Source organism: Gallus gallus, chromosome Z, assembly GCF_016699485.2.
Source record: "Gallus gallus isolate bGalGal1 chromosome Z, bGalGal1.mat.broiler.GRCg7b, whole genome shotgun sequence".
NCBI lineage: Eukaryota > Metazoa > Chordata > Aves > Galliformes > Phasianidae > Gallus > Gallus gallus.
In genome coordinates this window covers 55,730,269-55,752,402 of record NC_052572.1, presented here as the reverse complement: position 1 = coordinate 55,752,402, position 22,134 = coordinate 55,730,269, and the positions used below count along the sequence as shown (strand labels likewise).

The 22,134-nt window shown below is 40.3% G+C and overlaps 1 protein-coding gene across 7 annotated transcripts; it reads right to left on the bottom strand.

Moving 5' to 3' along the window:
* Positions 1-2,851: 2,851 nt before the first annotated feature.
* Positions 2,852-22,026, bottom strand: FKTN (fukutin). Of its 7 annotated transcripts, XR_001464824.4 has the most exons (12): positions 21,991-22,026; positions 21,654-21,842; positions 21,105-21,164; positions 16,581-16,784; positions 14,770-15,047; positions 13,382-13,514; positions 12,114-12,243; positions 10,867-11,000; positions 8,756-8,883; positions 6,134-6,167; positions 5,984-6,052; positions 5,215-5,351 (listed from the first exon to the last, which is right to left on the bottom strand). XR_001464824.4 is itself a non-coding variant. In XM_040655933.2 (11 exons), exons 2-10 carry the CDS (start codon positions 21,756-21,758, stop codon positions 6,155-6,157), a joined length of 1,185 nt encoding a protein of 394 aa, XP_040511867.1. In that variant the 5' UTR covers positions 21,759-21,842; positions 21,991-22,026; the 3' UTR covers positions 3,077-6,052; positions 6,134-6,154. The 7 variants fall into 7 exon arrangements, 5 of the variants coding, with proteins under 5 accessions (XP_004949412.5, XP_040511867.1, XP_046761706.1 ...); XM_040655933.2 differs by having other exon boundaries at positions 3,077-6,052; XM_046905750.1 differs by lacking the exons at positions 5,984-6,052; positions 6,134-6,167 and adding an exon at positions 3,077-3,373 and having other exon boundaries at positions 5,110-5,351.
* Between the last annotated feature and the right edge of the window lie 108 nt (positions 22,027-22,134).

Below are 22,134 nucleotides of genomic sequence, written 5' to 3'. Positions count from 1 at the left end.
ACAAAACTGTCAACAACCCTTCATTTTTTCAAGGAGAAGGGTTTTACCCAGACTCCTTAATTACGGCTGTGACTTGGATTTGGTAATACCCATTCAGTGCTTAAGTCATGTACTCTGTAGATCAATAGGACATTTATGTATAAATCTAAGCCTCCACAGAGAACTCACTATTAGGCTAACTAGTGCCATTAGGGAAAACCGTCAACAGATGGAAATCAGCTGCTGGTACCTATTTACCAAAGCTGAGGGTGCAAGTGGAGGATATCTTTCTTTTACGTGTTTGTACACAGACCTCATTTCTGTATTTTATTCAGCAGTACACTGTGATATAACTACACGTCCATAAAGAAAATAAGCCTCAAGCACCAGAGCTTCTTGAGCTGCTGTGTGAACTTCGAGAGTTGTGCAAACATACGATTAAGGACAGAATTGTTAGTGGAAGACTGGCTGGTATGAAGGAAGGTATCTGTTATTACACTGATGCCACCCCTTCAACATCTCATTCATCTGTGCAAAATAAACAATTCCAAGTGACAGAAAAGACAGAGACCGTTGTTCTCTTGAGCTGGCAGACTTCATGACATATGACAAGGGGAGAGAATTTTAAAGCAAGAAAGGATACAGACTGCTTTTAACACCAGGAGCCAGCATCTCCCAGTCTGTTTCAAGGGAAAGGGCATAAGAAAGCCAGCTATTTATTTTTCATTTGGACAGCAGAGAAAGACTTGGGGCATATTTTCATGACTATTTCATATCTGTATCATTACACTGTTTTGTTTGCCTTCCATTTCTTGCTTCAAAAGAAGACTGGGAGGAATCATACACAGACCCTTCTGCTATCTGAACATTCCTTCCGGACGGCATCTCCCTCCAACGCTTATTGCCCTGCACAGCAAAGCGTAGTCTGTTCTGTGCAGGAGTAGCAGGATTGTTCAACAGCCTCAGTTTGGCTTAGACATACCCTTCCAAAAAGCTGTGCTGCACTGTTGTAGTACACGATCTAATTTTCATGTGTTTAAGATTGTGCACTTTCTTATCATTTCCGCAGTGGTATTGGGACTGGCTTCAGCATCATTCCCACTATGAGGTATTTAGGTGCTTGGCTCCACTATCAGATCCCAGAAATATCACCTTTCTTACACTCATACACAAACGATGATTTCAACTGTAATTTTGTAGAAGCAGAAAATCATGAAAAACAGCTAACTCACTCCAACTGGAAGACAGAATTAGCTACAATTAATCCTTAGGTCTAAGCTCACACATCTGATGTGCTCTTAGTGACCACCAAACTCAAAAGCTTTGTGCATTTCCATGTGTAGCATACCCCACAATTCTCTGCAGTCAACCTCACTGTGCATTTCTCTCATTTACTTTTATCTTCTGCCAGTTGTGGAGAGAGAGAAAATGCATCCCTTCCTTTTTTGCAACACCCTGCTATGGATTCTGGAAACGTGCTACAGCTCTTCTCCTTCTCTTAAGCAACCCAGTTTCTCCAAACTTTCCTTGCAGAGCTTTAAACTTCTTGTTATCCTCCACTTCCAGGCTCTCCTGAGCAGGCTCTGAAATCTTTACCAAACGAACAAATGTAGCGTGCTTTGTTTGCCACATGAAAATGAAAGCGCTTCACGTACTGTTGGTAAAGACCTTAAATGCATGCAGTGGAGAGACCATTGAAGTTGCCCCCTTCTCATAACATTTTCAAAATGAAGGTAGTAAATTAGGAAGGGAAAACAGCACTAGAATTAGAAATATATCTGGGATTGGGCAACTGAGGGGAACCTGGCAGGAAACAAGTGCCTAAAACTAGGTGTTTCTTTGGCATTGCATCACAGTATGCCTCCTAACAGAACCAGTTCTACTGCGTTTACACCACTCCTTGGACACAATCCTACAAGTAGGAAACATGCAGCTGGGTGCACAAAGCACCTCAGGAGACATGCAGAAGTATAATGTGCTTTTTGTAGGATTGCATAATTGCAGGATCCATTTTGCTACCTTATTCCAACCATCTTTGTTGCGGATTTCTATTACTTCTATTTTGAAGTCAATAAAAATGTAAACAGCAACATACACAAGCTTTGGCTCCCTTGTAGGTCGGTCTGACAGTCTTTCAAGACACAGTATTTGTCATCTTGACCATCATGGCACTCTTAACAGCCTGAGGAATCTGATTCCAGCACCAGGCAATGCACTGCCAGACTGGCTTTGCTGCCGCTGAGAATCAACTGCAGAGTTATGCATAGCATAGTCCTGGACTGAGAACAGCAACATAACTTTGTAGTTTTCTGCTTTGTCATGTGCTCAGTTGTGGAAACAATCTGGTATATCCTTTTGGAATCGTATGAGGTCAAAAATGTGTTCTGGTTTAATGAGAACCAACAAATGTTGTGGAACAGGTGCAAGCTATCCTTCTCAGTTCAACTTTCTACTCTCTGCCTGCTGACTTGTTTTGCTCCTGGTTTTCCAACTTCTCCTTCTGAATTCAGAGGAAGTTCTGACTCTGCTGACAAGCAAGGCAAATACACCAAAACATTTTCAGTAGGCAAAATAAAGTCCACAAGATTCTGGAATGCACCAACACTTGATGCTTTTTTTTTCATTCTTTTTTAAGAAAAAGAATCTATTTGATGAAGGGGACACTGGAAAGGGAACATTAAAGAGAATATATTAAATACTACAGTGCTTTGAAAAATGGCTTTGCAGTAAGAGTTGCGAGTCTAGATGAATGCTGATGAAGAATTAAAGTGCTCCTCTATGAAGAGCTTCCACTGTGAAGAAACCAGGGAGCACTCCATTGCAAGTGGCACGAAAACGTGATGATAAAACACCATCGCTAGCACACAGCAAATCAAATCAGAATGCCAAATCAGATTTGGCACAGCTGACATCTCATCGAGTTTATTAAAAAATAAAAGCTCAAAATAAACAGTCACTAAGCAGTGTAAGAAACAGCTCAAAATTCTTACAGTATTTCACAGTAACTACAATGACTGTGTTAGAAACGTTGCCCAAGATGACAAAATAAAGCATGAAACCACAACTTGAGCAGTGAATTAGACTCTCATTCTTCTCATCAGTGTTAAATATTTATTTGTATCTTCCGAAAATATTTGAACTTGAATAACTTATACAGAGTTATCATCAAATATTTAAGACATCGTCTCTCCCAGGGACATGCATTCTTTCCATTACAAATTCTTTCCATCTACGAAGTCAAAACTTTGACAGGATTACAATTTTCTGATAGAACCTGTCCTTTGATTCTTGAAAGATCTATCACAGTTGTAGAACTTGCAGGCTTATTGTACACTGTTGAACACGGAAGTCAATGACAACAGAGTTCTGGGCAGTGGAATCATGAGGACACTGGCTTTTTCCATTTTAAGGAAAAAAAATACCAAAAAAATCTACCTGAGAAATAATCCCTTATGACGCAATGTTTATGTTTGCAAGTAAATGGCAATAGTAGGATTTCACATCTTGTTCTTCTTAATTAGGCAAAGTTACAGTACCACTTCAAGGCAACATGACAAGTTTTTGTCAGAAGCTGTATAATTCACTGCAGTGCTTCAGTGGCAGGAGAGCTCTGGGACACAGAGGACTAGCAGGGAAATGTATGCCACACAATCCAGGATGAAAACAGCAGGGAAGACCCAGAGTGCACCTGGAATGATACAGTGCTGGAACAGCCCCACGGCAGCGGCCATTTCATCTCTTCAGAACTGTATGTATTTGAATACAGAGCTGAAAATTGCACACCAACAGAATGCAAACCACACACTCAATCTTGCCAGTAAAAGCGTGGAAGAGCTGCAGATCGCAGACAGCCCTTCTACTTCAACATGAAAAGAGGGAATTCAGATGTGTTGCAGGAAAATAAGGCAAACATTCAGTACCTTGATACTAGTTCATAAGTAATGCTGGGTCTGTATCGCATACTAGTCCTAGCTGACTAGTAACACTAATGGTCTCATCTTTCCTGCACAGCAGGACTGGAACAATCCTGCTCATTTCATATGAACACAAGCTCATATGAAAGCTATTTTCCCTCCCCAAAACACAGAACAAAAAAAGCTTATCTCACTGGCCAAGAACACAACCAGAAACAAGAGAGCCGTCAGGCTTGCACCTTTCCCATTCAAAGCCCAATATACACTTGCACTTCACTTGCAATTATGCTATTGCAAATTTAATGGAGCAGTTGGTATTTGTACACATTTCTGCTTATGCTTACAGAAAAGAGCTCTGATTCATACTGACCTTCTGTGAGCCCATGTTTAACAGAAAAGTATCAATTCTCTCATTTCTAGAGAGCAGAGATAGGTATGATCCTCTAAAGTCTGCTCGGCTCCTACAGAGGGAACACCAATTGGGACATCAAAACCAGGTAGTGTATTTTAATGGGAAACACTTTCCTGCAGCATACGCCCTCAAGTTCTTAAAAAAAGAGAAAAAAACACCTAACATTCCCTGTTGTTAATATATGTGGTTGTTAGTTCATGAAAAAAAAAAACCAAACAGCTGTTACTGGAAGATCTCTGATGCAGATAGTGCTTCTGATTCTTCCTTCACTTAATATTATACCATAACCCAACACATGCAGAGCAGGTGGGTCACACAGGTTCTGAACTGAAACATTCCACTACAAGAGGCAACCCCCTTGCATACATCAGTCTCAAATTAAATGCATTTATGGGACTGACAAATTGGGTGTTTAAGAATTGTAAATCCATATGAGCTCCTCAGAAAAAAACAGAGTATCTTCAGAATTTTCTGTCCTATCTTTCACAAGCAGCGAACAGTCCCAAGGTTTTGATGATCCCCAGATCAAGCAACTTGGCCACGGGTTTTGCTTTAATAGCCAACTGCCCATACAGTTACTGCAAGATTTTGTATGCTTTTACTTTCAGCTTTCCTCCTCCTCAGTTCCCACAATCTACCTTTAATCTTTAACTATGTGGACAACTCACAGTGAATATGTAAAAATTATCTGCTAAGCAAAAAATAGGAAATGTCTCTTTAGGAAACAGATGAGGAGTTACAAACGTAGCAGGTGTTGATGCCTTTGGGAGACAGGAAATTACAGACTGACAATTTCAAGGATACCAGACACTTTCTGGAACCAAAGAGGTGTTCAGTAGATTTGAATGACTTCATCCCATTCGTCAACAGGCCAGACACCGTTGTACTGCACATTGGATGGTGAGTTCTTCCAGTCCCACGTCTTGACAGGAACCTTCCAGTCTGGGCCATAGTTGGCTTCAACATACTGCAGGGTCTCACAGGGTACGTGTACCTTGAGTTCTACAAATTCAGTCCAGCACAGAGTAAACTTTGGGAAGAGATACCTGCACCACAAAAGGACATGGTCACCAGCAGAAGACACACTTAGCTCAGCACATGTAAGTCAGTCCACAGAGAAAGCAAGCAACTGCAATGACTGGCCAAGTCACATTTGCAGATTTTTTTCTTATTTCACAGATTCCTACCTATGAAGCATCATTTACCAACTGAATGGGGTTTTTATCAACAGTAGCTGGTTAACATTTGCCACGTGTTCTCAAGGAGGAGCATTTCTAATTCTACTGCTGTTTACTCCCATAATATTCTCCCATGTAAAAGAAATTAGTCCCTGTCTCTACTTTTCCACTTACAAATTGAAATTAAGCTATTAAGCTACCTTGTTTGAAGGATATCAAGATATTTGACACGTTTTTTTTGGGAAGGAGGATTTCAAATACAGCATGAAAAATTTTACTGTGAGTCAGGCGTGGAAATCAAAGGTACAATTTTTTTTACAAACAAGTTTTTACCTTTCTTCAATCTTATGAAAAAAAGCATTCCATTAGCCTTCAGCAACCCTGCTTAAACACAGTGCCAGACTTGGAGCAGCTGCAAAGACTTAAGATACAGCTGCCACTCTATACTTTCTGAAACCCCCATGACCCATTCAAATTAATATATATTCTATCAAACCCACCTCATTTTGTGCCTGTTCTTTTCTGCAGAGGGCTCAGTGCAGGCCCCACGTAGAGGTATGCTGATACTACTGGAAATTGACAGGTACATTTCAGCTTGATCAGACTGACATCTGGTAAGAGCCCTATATGTTAAACCAAAGTCTACGCACCATTCCTGCAGAGGATCACTCCTACTTCTTAAATCTTCCACAGGAAAAAAAAAAAAAGTGTTCTCAACATTATTTTTCATAGCTTAAGAAGGAATTGCAAGTAGTTAGCACTTTTGACAAAAAAGAGTTAAAGGATTTGTGCATTTGCATGGATTAAAAATCTAGCAAGTTCCTCCAAGTACAAAGCCAATATTTTTTCTAAGAGCTGAGCAAACAATTTCAGAAAATAAAACAACCTTGCTTTCATGCTTTAAATGGAGGTGAAAAAGAGTGATCAAGCACTTTTTAATTTATATCTAGGGACTGACAATTAGCTTTAAACTGAACTAAAAAGATGAAGAAAAAAAACAGCTACTAAGGGGAAAACAAGGTAAATAAACTTTATTAGTGGGCCTATAATCATCAAGAAGATATTTACTTCTTATTAACCCAGGAAATCATTCATCTATCAAGCTGAATTGCAGTGGGCATGCATGCATAAGCAAAAGCTATCAGCACACAAGTGAAATAACATATCCTCCAAAGAACGAACTCTGAATAATCAATTTTAAGGAAAATGAACAGATAACTTAAACTAAACTACTTAATCTGCAAATTCAAAGTCAGTTAGAAACTCCAACAAATTGTTTAACTATTGCTGAAATCAAATGTTTGCATTCCCTGATGAAAAATATTACTTCTGTTGAGGCCCCCCACCACTGGGATCCCTATTCATTGCTCAGCCATTATAAGTGGCTCGGACAGGGCTGGGTGCTCTTGTGCACATACAACAATCACCGTTTCTTCTTTCAATTTCAGTCTCATCAATCTGAGATTTTATGGTCACAATTACAGAATTAACTCATTTTAAGGATTAATGCATACAGTATAGATTTGATTTCTGGGATAAGTTTTTGTAAAGACATATTCTGTGCTAAGAATGAAACTATCTATCACAAATCTTCTAAGCAAAAAAGGGGTTTCAGTTCTTGTTACCTCCAAGACAAGGGGATTTATGAGTTTGCTTGCCTCTGCAGTGCTGTGGGAGTGTTTCTGTACATAAAAAAGCAAACCATACAGCAAGACTTGTAGGGCTTGGAAACCCACTTGCCAAGGAAGTAGAGAGAAAAATGGCTACTGAAAAATATTTTCTCGACTAAATAATTTCATTCTACATAGTTTTATTTAGCAAGATATATAGAAAATACGTTGACAAAAATACTCAGCTTTTTGAAAAAAATTATTTTACCCTGCATTTATTAAGAACATAAATATCTCTGAATAGAGCCACCTTCCAGATCTGTGATGATCCAGCAGCAGTCTCTCTTCTGATACGAATGCACAGCAGGTGAGATATAGGATTCAACATGACCAAACAATCACTTCACTTTTGATTGACCTCTCTACTTCAGCTAGTCTCACAATTTTGAAAGTTAGAGGGCTAAGCAAAATTGAGGATCCCAAAGTCTGCCACTAAAATGCAATTTTGAAAGAGGATGTCAACTTTACTGGAATGGAAACAGATGTGAAACACAAGTACAGAAAAAAGAACTTTCTGGTCAGCTGCCTGAAAAATACATTAAAAAAAATCCTCCATAATCTTCTACAGAAAGAACAGACGTTATACTCACTCTGGACAACCATGAAACTGTTGTTGCATTCTACAAAACATATTATATTTCCTATGCAGGAATATTCCAGTAGTTCTTCCCCTGGTCTATTTTTATGTGCACCTTTTGACTCTGCTTGTCGAAGCATCTTCCCCAATCTTTGTTTATCATTTCAGAACAAATAAATCTATGGCAAGGAGTCACATTCTATCACTGTCTGGATGACAGTGCACACTAAGTTCCTGTTAGTTAACTGTAAGCAAACGCAGTTCAGGCAAAATGTGGAGAATAATGATATCCTATGTAAGTCAACAAGGCTTTCAACTAGTCTGCAAGTGTCTCTGGGAGAAGATGAGTAATGGAAAGAAACAAGTCTAATTCCCAAAACCTTTATTCAGCTTGCTGAATAGATTAAGAAGCTGTTGTACTTATTTGCTGTTTTAGCACTGGAAAGAATGAAGCAAGAAATGTGGTATTCTATTTAAAATCCCATTCTCAGAACATGAACAGCAAGAAGGTCTGCAATTATTATTTGCACTGCTGTCACAGCATTGTAGTCAATGAAATATTCCAAATCATTACCACAACATCCAAAACTATGGAGTTTACTTTGGAAGGATATCTGAGGCTTTCTGGTATAACATTCATCAAGACAGACGTCTAAGGACTTGTTTTTCACTTAACATGTTTGTGCAACAAAAAAAGTTCTAGGAGACTTCCTTCTCATCTTAAATCTTTAACTTAGTGCTTGCACACTCCAGATAGCATCTGCCTCGTACATGACATGACAGTGCTCTTTCAATTTCATAAGAAAACCAGCATTCGACAGGCCCAGCACCTCTCTACTAAGGCATAATATTGTTCTCTTTTCACTTCCATAGTCTCAAAGTACAAAATCTCCTCTGATTCTCCTCCGATGCCAGCCACAAAGAGCACAGACTTCGCCAAATAAAAACACACAATACAGAATGCTAAGACTGAAACCTAACTTGCTCAGTTTCTTTCTTATTAGAGGTATAAATCCAGTTCATACTTAAATTTCTTGCCCGACTTTGCCTGAGTTCCTCCATTCCATATATAGTCATCTTCTTCATAGAAGAAAAAAATATCAAGTTTCACATCGTCATCTCCCTGGAAAGAGAGTTCCAAACTGTCTTCTACCTGCAAGACAGAAATACAGGCTATATGCACTCATAAAAACACAAGGCTACCGAAGCAAGCAGATTTCAGGGAACAAATCTATTTTCAGTGATGCAGTGGAAGTGTAGAAAATACACTAACTCAGCAATTTCTTTATTTTTGGTGCCTTGAGAAAACTAGAAATTTTCTGCACCTCAGTGGGACTGTCTTCTCTTTCCGTCCCCAAAGCTCTGGCACTATCATCTCCTTGCTTTCGGCCACAAAATGAACACAGAGCTATCTATTCAGTGATCAACTGTAATGTCATTCTGCCTAGGCAAGTAAGCCAGAACTCCAGCAGTTTTCCAGGAGGACGCAAAAGAGCTGTGTGATGAAAGGCAGAAATCTAAAGCAAACCATTTTCCATTCAGATGCTTGTGGTAAAACAGACGAAAGTAGAGAATGATGACCTTTCAATGCCATGAAGTCTGCTACTCTATCAGGAACGCACTTAAACATAGCCCTTTCAGAAGAAAGAAGGTATTATGACATGGGTTTAAAATAAGAATTTTAAAAGTGCCTGTGTTGTGAGTTAACCCCAGTAGGCTGATAAGTACTGCACAGCTAGTCACTCACTTTCCTTCTCACTACCAGGAGGACAGGGGAGCAGGAAAAGATGAGTAAAAGGAAGAGCAAGAAAACTTGTGGGTCAAGATAAGGGCAGTAACAGGTAAAGCAGAAGCTGCACATGCAGGCACATCAAAATAAGGGACTAGTTTGTTACTTCCCATTGGCAGGCAGATGTTCTGGCAATTCCAGGAAAGCACGGCTTTATTATGCATAACAGATACTTGAGAAGACAGATGCCATAATTCCAAACACTCTTCCCTTCTTTCTTCTTTATTCCAGCTTTCTTTATGGAATATCCCTTTGATCAGTTTATCTGCATTTGCCTCTGTCCTCTTCCAATTTTCGTGCAATACCATGCTAGCAGGGAAGCATGAGAAACAAAAAAGGCCTTGCTGTATAAGCATTGATGAGCAACAAATAAAACACTGGGATGTCCTTAACACTGTTTTAGTCGCAAATCCAAAACACAGCACCATACCAGATACTAAGAATAAAATTAATTCTATTGCAGCACAAACTGATACAGCTTGCCACACAAAACTCAAGTTAGCTCGAACAGTACTGTCCACTTAATACCACAAAAAATCAACGTTTACAGCTGCATTTGCTCTGCACCAAGAATAGAAAATGGCTTGCTTAAGGCTCAAGCTCTCCTCACACAGGTCACACAACAGCTTACTGCGATCCATACAGAAATTGCCACCACCTGAGAGTGCAATTTGCTAAAAGGTTCACATAAAAGAGCAGAATATCAGTGAATAAGCAAGTGATTAGTAAGTATCTTCATTTAACACCTACAATAACACCTTCTTCGACAATAAAACCCTCACTAGCACCAGCAATTATAACTTTAACTGTGGCTGAACCTTTGTACTTCTGTTTCTTTCTTCTACCTTTACATTCTACTCTGCAGCTTACACTCCAGAAAAAAATAATGAAGGTCCACATAGGCTGATAATGGACTAACCCAGTACCCACCTCAAGCAATCCTTCACCTTCTGCTATCTTTGCATACAAGGATACAGATAATCTCAGAGCTGTTACCTACCCACCCACTCCTACAATCAGCCAGGTCCAATATCAAATATTAAACTCTATCTTAAGTTTCTCTAGCAGCGCTAACACAAATTAGACCCCTCTAGAACTTTGTAAAATTTCTTCTGTGTGAAATTCAGACTCCCCAGACAAGACCGAAGCCAGTAAGAATGGTGTTTTCTCACACGGTGTCCCAGAGAAAAAAGAAAAAAAAAAATCAGTGAGTCTATATGTTTTAGGTAAAACATTTAGGAATAAAAGAGTTTGGATATGCAGTTCTATGTAAATGAACTGCAGGAGTACTCAAACTTACTATCCTACAAAAAGACATATTAAGTGAATTCTTCCTTATCTGTGTACCTTGCCAAACTTGTGTTTTAATGGTAATCCTGCTTTCTGAAAGGCTGGAATGATATCAGCTTTGTAGTCCCTTATAAAGATCCCCAGGTCCACATCTTTGCTGTAAGGAATGACATTGCACTGTCTATACCATCCTGAGAAGAAAGCAAAAAAAAATAAGAATTAGTTAACTTTGGAGTACGAGAAATATATCATAAAACAAAGGCAGTACAAAAACAACTCGTCAAAAGGTAACCAACCTGAAATCCTCAAATGAGGCCATAAAATAAGACATCTGCTTTCTCTAGTAACAAATGAATCACACTGAAGAAAACAGAAGGACTAATGCACTTATAGCCACCTCCTTTCTCTATGAAGTCAGGAATGAGAAAGTACTAACTCTTAAAATGAAAATATCTCCAGCTTTCTATTCTAAATGTCTTCCACGAAAATATCTCTTTATCTGGGTCCAAATCTAACAAGAAATGAATAGTGATAGGGCTGCAGCCATGCTTATAATTTTCAACAATTACTTTAGATAAATTTGAAGCACTACTGTGAAACAATTAGACAAGAACTGGGACATTCTTTTGTTTGTTTCATTAATGCAGTTTTGGTAACTGTTCATTCAGAAAATGATATTCTCTAGGCCAAAAAAATAATAAAAAAATAAAGGTGACTTGTGCACATGTGAGTTATCACAACCTATTTCAGTAAGGAAAGGATCTTCACCAATAAGAAGATACTTCTTTTAACTTCCAACAGAATTGAAAACTTGTAGTGCCTACCCTACTGGTTTGACTTTTTAATTAAAACACTGTGTTTTAAAATATATAAAGAGATTAAATATGCATAAAAGCTCAATGATAAACATTAAAGAGCACGGGAAGAAAATCTGGTGAGAGTCTATAAGAACATCAGAAAAATACATTCATCTTTGTATCTTCCAGCCAGCACTTAACAAACTGTAAGCCACACAACTTAGAGAACTTGTAATTACTTTCCAAGCAGAGATCAACACAACACAGAAACTGTTAGCAATCCTTAATGCTTTACTTGGAATACATTCATCACCTCCAAGGCTCAAGTTTTTCCAAGAGAAATCAGGAAATCAGGTCAGGAGAAAAAGGCCTTATTTTAATAAAGCTAACACAGAACATCTGCTTCACACTTCACAGATACCACCTTCCAGCTGCTATCCTCAGGTGGCATCACAAACGCAAGAGGATAAAATGTTTAAGATGTTAGATGAATTAAAAATATTTTACCAAGGCACGTTCCACTGCTCAGCCAGAACTTTACTCCCAAGTTATTCAGTGTCAGAGCAGCCAGATGGAGCAAGGATTTTGCTTTTCTTCTGAATTCCACTGCATCAAAAGAGGCATCATCAGGATACACCTGGAAAGCAAAAGTAAGCTGTGACAAGAGAGCAAACTTCTCCACCCATTTTTCATCATCCTTGGAAAAAATGACCTTTGAAAAATTATTTAAGTAACATCTGGGCATTATGCTTTCTTGCACACGTAGTTCAGTTTGAGAAAGTGCACTGGAATCACAGGTCAAATTTCAACTCTGAAACGTCAGTATTTGTTTTTTCCAAAGTAGCGTAATGGAAGGTCACAGTAAAATAGAATAAGACTATATATGTTAGACAAAGATACGTGGCAACAACACACACAACTCCTAACTCTGCTCACAGAGAGGCCAATACCCACAGTCTGGGGGGAAAGCAGAGATGTAATCACCTTTGAGAATATTACAAGTTTATTTGGCGCCACCAAGTGTTAGAAGGATGTTGAGAACTTCTGCTACCTAACTGTAGCAACGTGAATGGAAAACTATGCCAACTACAGCTCAGTAACATCTTCTGTGGAGAAAAGCCAAAACCAGGGAGACAGTCTGGGCAAACATACCCAAATCAAACATGCAAACAATGCACTGACCACTCAACTTCACAACTGATGTTACAAGGAGCTCCTGGGTGACAGACACCTCGATAAGTTTCAAAATAGAAGCCAGCTGCTCATTTCAGTATTGAAGTTCAATATGCTTTCCCAAACATGCTCTCTCTACCTGTGGAAATTACTGCCTGGAGGTTTCAGAGAATCTGAAATCAGAACTAGGAACGTAGTATTGCAATACGTGGCTCAAATGAATGTAAAAGTAAGAATGGTTCACAACTTGGAGAAATGCCATAAGTAAAATTTTAGACTACAAAGATGCAAAAGATCTCATGAAATCTGTTTAGCAGTAAGATTATGAGAAAACTATGGGCAGGTTAGTTATGCTATCTTTTCATTGTTTTGAAAAATGGGAAAAAATCACACTCACAGTCAAAAAGAAAGACCATGATTCCTCAGTTACTGCTTTGGTTTATTACCATTCACTAAATTCTCTTGAGTCCCAGATCCTACAGTTAGCTTTATGCACGTGAAAAGTTGCATTTAAATAGAAAAGTGATGAACTGTTTGTAGGTTTGGGTCAACTGGTGAAAATGGGCATTACATCTCAGAGACACTACTTGATTACCACTAACCTGAAAGAAAGCCCGAGCTTCTCTGTACCTACATTCAAGAAATCTAGAGTGTGACATCTCTTCTAGAAAACTGGATGGATTTTTTGGAATTTGAACTTTTAAGTCATCAATCGAAACAAGCAGAAGTTCAGGCCTGCATGGAAAGAAAGAAAACAGGTTACTCAACTCAACTCCTTTATAAACTACAAGCCACTTTGTCCTCAAGCACTGCTTCAAACCGTAAAACATACCTCTGTCAGTGGATCCTCTGTCCAAACTTACCCAAAATGAATTAAGAAAGAAGAGGAACAAAAGCTCCAATACTTCCTTATACCTTTCCAAATTTCATTTAAAAAGAAATTCTGTGCCTGTAAGCCCATACTTACCTTTTCAGATCAGCATTTCCTTTACTGACACTAAATTTGTTCAGACCTTCTGTTCAGTGCTCTTGAAAATTCAGGTTATTTATTTGGTTGTCTAAATATGGGATACACTTCTAGAATCAAATTTCAACCTGTGCACAGAGGCTATTCGCCTTTAAAGTTTAAAAGCCATCAAGTCTTCACAATGAGTGAAAAGTTATATTTAACAGCTTACGTAGTCATTTTTAAATGTTTAGGAACACAGTCCATACAGCTTCCATGTTTTAAAAGAAAGAAAAAGTAGTCATACATTTATTTTGACCTGCGAAATGTCTGGCTACTTTAGTATGACATAAACACATGCCATACAAGAATACGGCTCTCAAAGCATAGTGGTACGTGCTTGGCTTTGAAAACAGTGACAAGATTTGCTGTCACCTGTATTTTCTGAAACATTGCTATTGAAAGTGCTGTAGCAAAAGGCAGACATTTACAGTAACTTCACCAATGCGATGCAAGGTTTGAGCATAAGACTAGGGACAAATAACACCATCAGTTCAAACACTTATGCAAATGAGGAGTCGGAGCAGCACTTAGCAAATGTGGGTTAAAAAGCACTTATTGCTACTTTTCTGCACGATACAAATATCACTTCTCTCTATTCGCATTCTTTAACACTGGACATTTAAATTATTACTAAGCAGATCTGTGTTGCCTTCCATTTTCAACTATGTTCTATATCTGCATTGAACTTCTGGATGCATATGATTGCAGGAAGAACATCAAATACATGTCAGTTATTACTACATCTCCCGTCACTCAAACTTTACCTCTCTCATTTCTCATTTATGAATGATGAGAAACTCTTGCTTTCAATAACCGGAATTGGATTTACCTTCATAAATTTACCTTACAGGCACTGCGAGAGCTAAAATATTCATGATCTACATTTTGAAATTTACAGAAAAGGTCAACTTAATATACAAGAGAAGGAAATTATTTTGGAAACGATGCTATAGCCTTTTGCCTCCTTTGTTGTGAACTCACTTTTCATATGCTCCAGGGTAGCGACCAAAGTGGAGCTTCCGGAAAGGCACAAATTTTCTGTCCATATGTTGCTTGAGCCTTAGGGGGCCATGCCAGAGGAAATTACCACTCCTCTCATAGAAAACCACCAGGTGAATGGCATGAGATGCTAGTTTAAAAATGTAGTGCAAGGGAATTTCAGTCCCAGACAGGTCATCCATCCCATCCAAGCGAGGGTCCTTATTTAGAACCTTTAGCCATTGGAACCCCATCTTCTCAGCAGTTCTAAAAAGTCCCACCTAAAAACGGGAGAGAGGGAAAGGCAGAAAGAGGGAGAAAAGCTAAACAGAAGAGAAACCAAAACTGAATGCTAAAGTTGTTAACTGACATTATTCCCAATTTTCACTTTCTAGTCAGATTTAAGCATCAACTACTCAACAATTTGCTGCAACTTAAAGATCAGGAACCATAACCAACTGCTATATTTCCTTTTCTTAAATTCTGACCAGCAAACTGTCAATAAAACAACAAAGTAAACGCTGTAAGGCTTTTCTCAGCCACTGCGTTGTGCATTCTGTAGCATCAACAAAGTAACTCTTCGCTGAAACTCTACACAAATAAAATGAAGTATAATCCATGATCTTTACCATAATTAAAAGCCATTTTCATTACTCTAATAAAAGCACTCGTGCAGTTATCAACAGATCTCAGAATTTTAAATATATTAATGTTAAGCCACTGACTTTCCTATTTTCATTAAAAAAAAAAAAAAAGAAAAAAGATGAAATTTTGCCTGGCAAGAACCAATCAGCACCTGACAACCCTTTCAGTTACTCCTCTGGATGGTACAGAGAGTAACAATAAGGTACAAAGGAATGGGGAGATGGAGTTCTATTAGCGTTCTGCTACACAACCTTATTCTTGGTTCCTTTAGTTTCTTAACTGCTATGGCTAAAACCACCGTCTGATCAAGTACAGAGCACCACCACTCTTTGCTTGGTTAGGACTGTTTCAGTAAAATGGCTACAGGTCATTTTAATATTTCTTGATGGGGATGTGGACAGGGACGTGAATGAAAAAAATGGAAAGAAAAAAGCAGTTTATCAGTGGCATCGTTTGTGTAATTTAATCCCTTACGTATTTCCAGATGCCATGGCTGAGGAAATTATCTTGGATTTAATTTTGTCCTTCATCCCCTACTACATCTCCACTCTTAAACACATCCACTTAAAAATCTACTGCTACTGAATCTAATAAAATCTAATGCTACTGAAGAAAAGCACCAGGTGCTACTATACTAAGTGACAAAACAAAATGGGGCAAACATACAGGCGTACTAAAAGAAATGTAAATGAGCAGATTATCATAATCTTTCCAGCCCTGTCACATCAATACTTGCATTTTCTCAACAATTTATTACGGCTCTATCTACATAACAGGCTTAAAGATTTCCCCTTCCATTTTAAAATATCAATCTCTTCTTCCCTTTTGGGGATGGCACCTTATTACAATTGCTTTCGAATGCCGCAGATAGCTTCTCAAGAACCTTTTGTTATCAGGAAGGACTCTCAGTACCTATTACTAAATCAATTATGTGACTTTCTTCAAAGTCAGGGTTACCATTCTCTTTCAACAACTCATGTATTTCTAAAACCTCAAAGGCTAGTGCGTGAATACCTTTTACTTCAAAAGAGTTTCTTCTACCATAACTCTTAGGAGATCTACAACAAATTCTGTGTCCTCAATAAAAACATGGAAGCACTATGACACAAAATCCTAGAACAGTTAAATGTATTAAAATACACTACGTGAACTGAAGAAAAGAAACTCACTTCATGTTTCCACGCTTTGTCCAGTAGCGCAAATGTAGTGAAGTCTCTTGGAGCACAGAAGTACTTGCATTCCGGACTAGGGCCATCAGAAGAACTTCTGATCTGTTCAATGTCTTTATCAACAAGTCCCAGAATTAAAGGATCAATCAAATACACCGGTATGTTGTGACTGGATATTAAGCCTAGGAACTTCCTAACCACATGCTGTTTGACAGAGGAGAAAACAAGAAGTTAGAAACATCATTTGTAAAGTGTACTCAAGTCAGTACATTAACTCTCATCTCCCAGTGCATGTTCTGAGTGTGCCTTAACTTCTATAAACAATTGCAGACATTGACATTTCTTCTTTCAGAAGAGCAGCCTGCTCTCAAGCACTCCCTATCTCTAAGACTAGAGGAAAAATCTTTCATATTCACTTAAAAATTTTCAGAAGTTAAAGTGCTTCAGAGTGCTGCAATCTAGAATAACCTCTAAATTAAGCTCTAGATTCTTTCCAGTTCCAGACCAAATTGGAAGGTGCTTAAATAAACTAACAGATGACAGAAGTAGATGAAACACACATATGGGTGCTGAGGGAACAGGCTGATGTCCTTCTGAGGCTCCTCTGTTACATTTCAAGTCTAGAAAGATCTAAATTCCATAACAACTTCAGAAAGGAGGACCTGGGGAGCTTTATCTCAATCCCCAATAGGCTTCTGGAGCAAAAGCCCTTGTATTGTCACATGTAAGCACACAAATGGCAAAAGTGTGTCTGGGAAAGACAGCCAAATGCAAACTGCACCTAATGACCTCGCTGCCGTGGAAGAAATAATTAGCTCTGTGAGCAAGGGGAGAGCAATGGATGCTGTTCACACTCTGATTTTAGCAAGTCTGTTGACCTACTCCCACACAGTATTCCTGAACCTCAAGTGGAGAGATATGTACCGGGTAAATGCAACAGAAGCTGCATGGAGAACCAGCTGACCAGCAGGCACAGACCTTCGGATCACCTGTACCATGTCCTACCAACCACTGGTTACTACTGGCATCTCAGCAGGGTTCAGTCCTACTCAACACTGCTTTGTAACTTTATTAATAATCTCTACAATAGCAAAAAGTGCATTCTCAGAAATCTGGTAGTCTACACTGAACCAGAAGATCATTCAGTATGCTGTAGGGCAGGACTGCCATTCACAGAGACCAAGAAAGGGTCCAATGATTCATACAGATGGTGACAGGAAGCACAACAAGGACAACATGGGTGAAGGCAAAGCCTGACATCTGGGATGGGTGAGATTCACCCAATAGGAAAGGCTGGGGCAACTGAACATGAGAAACTGCAGAAAAGCACCTAAGTGCTCTGGTGGAAAACAAGGGCAGTCTACAGTGTGCCAAAGACAGTTGGGTTAATCCAGAATTAGGAAGACACAATCTGGAGATCCAGTTCTGCCTTTAATAACAGCATAACTAGGAGGTACAGAGAGGATGAAGCCAAGTTCTTCTCAGAGGTGCACTCTGGCAGGCTGAGAAGCACCTGGTTAGAAAACAGGAAATTGCAAACAGATGTTAGCAGATTTTTTCCCCAGTACACGATCAGACGCCCAGAAAGGCGGCAATATTTCTATTCTTAGAGCTATTGAAAGCTTAGCTGGCAAAAAGGCTGAAGCAACCAGATCTCGTTGGCTCAACTCCGCAGAAAGTGCTGAACTTGCATCCACTTCTGTGGATCTAACAGAGCAGTCATATGGTAAATACTGAAAAGCAAATACACACAGATTGCCTGGACTTTAGGTCCAACAAATTGGTTGGGGCAGGCTCTCCATGCAGACAAGACAGATCTCTCCTATCCCAACATTTCCAATTCAGTTTATGCTTTACACCTTACGTTCAACAGAGACCTCTGCTGGAAAGAAGGAGGCTAAGCCTGTTGGAAAAAAAAAGGCAACCACCCAGCAACCATAATAAAGAATGGCAAATGAGAGAAAGAAGGAAACTTTACAGTCCTTACAGAATTATTAAAAAGACCCAGACAACCACATTTTCAGTTCACAAGTATAGTACTAATCCTTCATGGAATGCTCTCAAACAGTGAAGTTTTATGCAAACACTGACTGCATGATGCAGACCCTCTAAACCAAAAACAGGAAGCTCTTTAGCAAGTAAGAAGTAATAAGAAAAAAGCAAGACTTGTATGAATCCTGAAAGCTTAAATCTTTGTACACAAATCAATCACTGTCACTGTCAAAAAAATCTGTGATAGTCTTAGCTTAGTTTGCTGATGAGACAAACTGAGAGAATAAACTTACTCTAATCGTAGAACGTCCTTAAGAAATGCAATTCTTTCTTCCATGGCTTTTCCTGAGAGGCACAGTCAGCTATGATTTATTTTAACACTATTAGGAATTGTGAGAAATAGAAGATAAATTTTAGAACAGTGTTGAGCATACACTGTCATTTACACTACTAATAAGAGGAAGAGTCTTCACGCTATCCACTGTCTATCAGTAACACTATCTATCCGTGATGCCTAATGTGCACAGAGTGATTTGGCGAGGAGGCACAAAGAACCCAGGGCATTCAATCATGGCCATACTGCCTGAACAGCAGAAGATGTACAAAGAAGGCCGTGTGCATGGTGAGAGGATTTACTAACTTGACTCAGAGGAGAATTTTCATCAAGCACATTTAAATGTCCATAGCACGGGGACAATTTACAGCAATCACAGCTGCAACTGCTATTAAAATTGTAGCTGAGATGTTTAACTGGCAAGAATTAAACTTCATGATGGAAAATACAGTTCAAATCAGGAAAAAAAAGATTATAACAGCACTGCTAGGCTTTATGTCTGTTGCATCTCAAGATTTCTAGATGAGGCATGATAAGGGAAAACAACAGCCTGCTGTCCAAGCTACCAGTCCAACAAATTGACCCTGGTCTTCCAACTCAAGCTCTCACACTCTTACAATCAAATTGCTGAGTCCATCCAAACAGATTTCACATGCCAACTTCCAATTCTGGTACAGGACTCTGGCTTCAGAGAGGTGGAAAAACATGAGTGAAGACAGAGTATGGACCAACAGCTATAATTGAGAGAGCAACACACTACATGAGCTCTACAAGCAGAGGCAAGACCTCCCTGGCTTAGTGATTTCCACTATACTTAGCCAAAAGATAAGCAATGTGCTAGTGTTATTTCTAAAATTACAACAAGCAGATCAGACTGATGAACAGGAAACTAATCTGTGCAGAGATATCTACTTTTTTTTTTCTTGTTACTTCTCCAGGAAAATGGGTGTTTCTAATTGGAACTTAATCAGCAGGAAGAGATGATCATGGTATCAAGCAGAAACTCATTCACACAGAGTAGTTTGGACTCATCATGCAGGGACTCAAAAGGAAGGAACTTCAAAGGAAAAAAACAGGATCATGGACCAGTTTGTTCAATTACTAATAACCCTGTAAGATCAAGTTAGAGCTGAAGAGAATTCTGCCTACAGAATGGCAGACTGGAAGCTCAACTGTGACTTTATCACCCAACGCCACATGAGCGGTTCCAAAGAGGATGCCAACTCTAAGAATTTCAAGAGTCTTAATGCCAGCAAGCAGTCCACAGAACAGCTGGTTTGGATTATTTCCAAGTACAGTTTTTAACATGAACACCACTTCTTCTGCTCAGCAGAAACTAGGCACTTAAATGGCTATTTTGCTAACTAGCAGCATTATCGTACTGCATCCAAAGCAAAGGGCAATCAGCTCCCAGCATGCCTTCTCCTTAACCACCTGTGCTGTTCTTGAAGGAGGAGATCTGTCAGTGAAAGACTTCTGTAAACAAATGCTAACTACAGGTACCTGAGTACTGTACTCAGGTATACCACATACAAATTTGTATTCAACTGACTGAATTTTTCATTTCCCAGGACCATGGTGATGTTCTAGCTGCAAGGAACCCTGTAAATCTTCAGCAAAACAGAACAAAAGCATGCAATTTTGAGTATGTAAGGGCACTCATAACACTTGTCCTGAATGCTGGAATACAGCAAGTAGCGAATGCTGAAACGTATGATTTTGCTGCTTGTGAAGAGCTTTGTGATCCAGCATAACCAGGCAACATGGACCTCTTAGCAGCTGGCTAAGTGCCTGCAGCAAGCAAGAAGTACTACCCTGTGACCTGCAGCTGACTCTTCTACCATGATACTATCAAACAAGCTAAAAGTCAAAAAGCCAATCTTCTCAATACTCTGTCTGAAAGCACATGAAAGCCTAGACCAAAACTTTTGTTGGAAGAAGGAGATTTGATTCTAAGCATATAACACTGCAAAGGACCACACAGGCACAGACTGCTAGGCTGCAACCCTGTCCCAACTCCATCCTGAAGTTTTGAAACACGTAACCACCTCATTCAGTGAAAGAAGCATCTTTCAGTTCTTAACGCTAAAGCAGCCCCAGTGAAGAGGCAAGAGAATCAGGCCTTGCATGTGCCATTCTGTGCAAGTTCTCTGAGAACCGCAATGGAAGTGTGCAGTCAGTGATGTACGTGTACATACCCATCTCGTGCTGTCCTGGCCAGACTGGCTTCCTCTGGCTTTTGAAAAAACCGTCCCATTCTAACAAAAACGAAGAAGAGGGGAAAATAAATAAATAGGTTTCAGCTGAACATCTGCTTCCGACCTCTTAACAACATTCTCAGGGGCATTTATCCAGTCAGCCCTTTGTGATTATGCCTGCTGCCTACAGCATTGGAAGAGAAATCAAAGCCCGCTGCTGCAGCACAGTATATTCAGAAGGTCAACACGAGCCGTGGGGACTCACAAGGATCGCAGGATCAGGCCTCAGATTCGTGAGCCACCTCAGCAGCGCTGTGACAAACACAGGCGCCGTTAGGCAAGCACCACGGGGCCAAGGCAGCAAGACAGCGCTCAGCTCTGCCCAGACGCAAAGCAACTTCACGCTGCTAGAGCATACTGAGACCGTGAAGTCACGGCAGCTGGCGGCTCAGTTTTCCGCCTTCAGAGACGATAAGGAACGATCGCCCACGGCCTCGTTCACAATCACGGGCTGCGGGAAAGCGGCCAAAGGCGGGAGCGTGCTTTTACCTTCTGCGACAGGTAGAACTTGTAGTAGTACAGCTGGAAGAGGAGGAACACCAGGCTGGTCAGGCTCAGCACAGCCAGCACCACGTTCTTGTTGACCTTCTGCATCAGTCCCGGGGCCGCACGACAACGCCGCCCCACAGCAGCGCCGCGCCTCTCATCTTCCCCGCTGCGCAACGCCCCGCCGCCGGCCTGCGGGAAACGCGGGGGAATGAGGAAGGCGCCGCACGGCCCTGCAGCGCCACTCGAACCGCGGCAGCCGCGCTGAGGAGAACACCGCAGCGCCGGAACTCCCCGCCGCCGCGCCGGACCCCCCGCGCCACGGAAGGGCCGCCCTTACCTGAGCCGCCACCACCCGCTCCGCGCCGCCCGCTGTGCGCATGCGCGCCCGCCCCGGCGCCGAGGCGCAGCTCCCCGCCCGCCTTCCTCCCTCCCTCCCTCCCTCCCTCCTCCCCCCGATTCTCACTCCGCCCCTTGGCAGCCC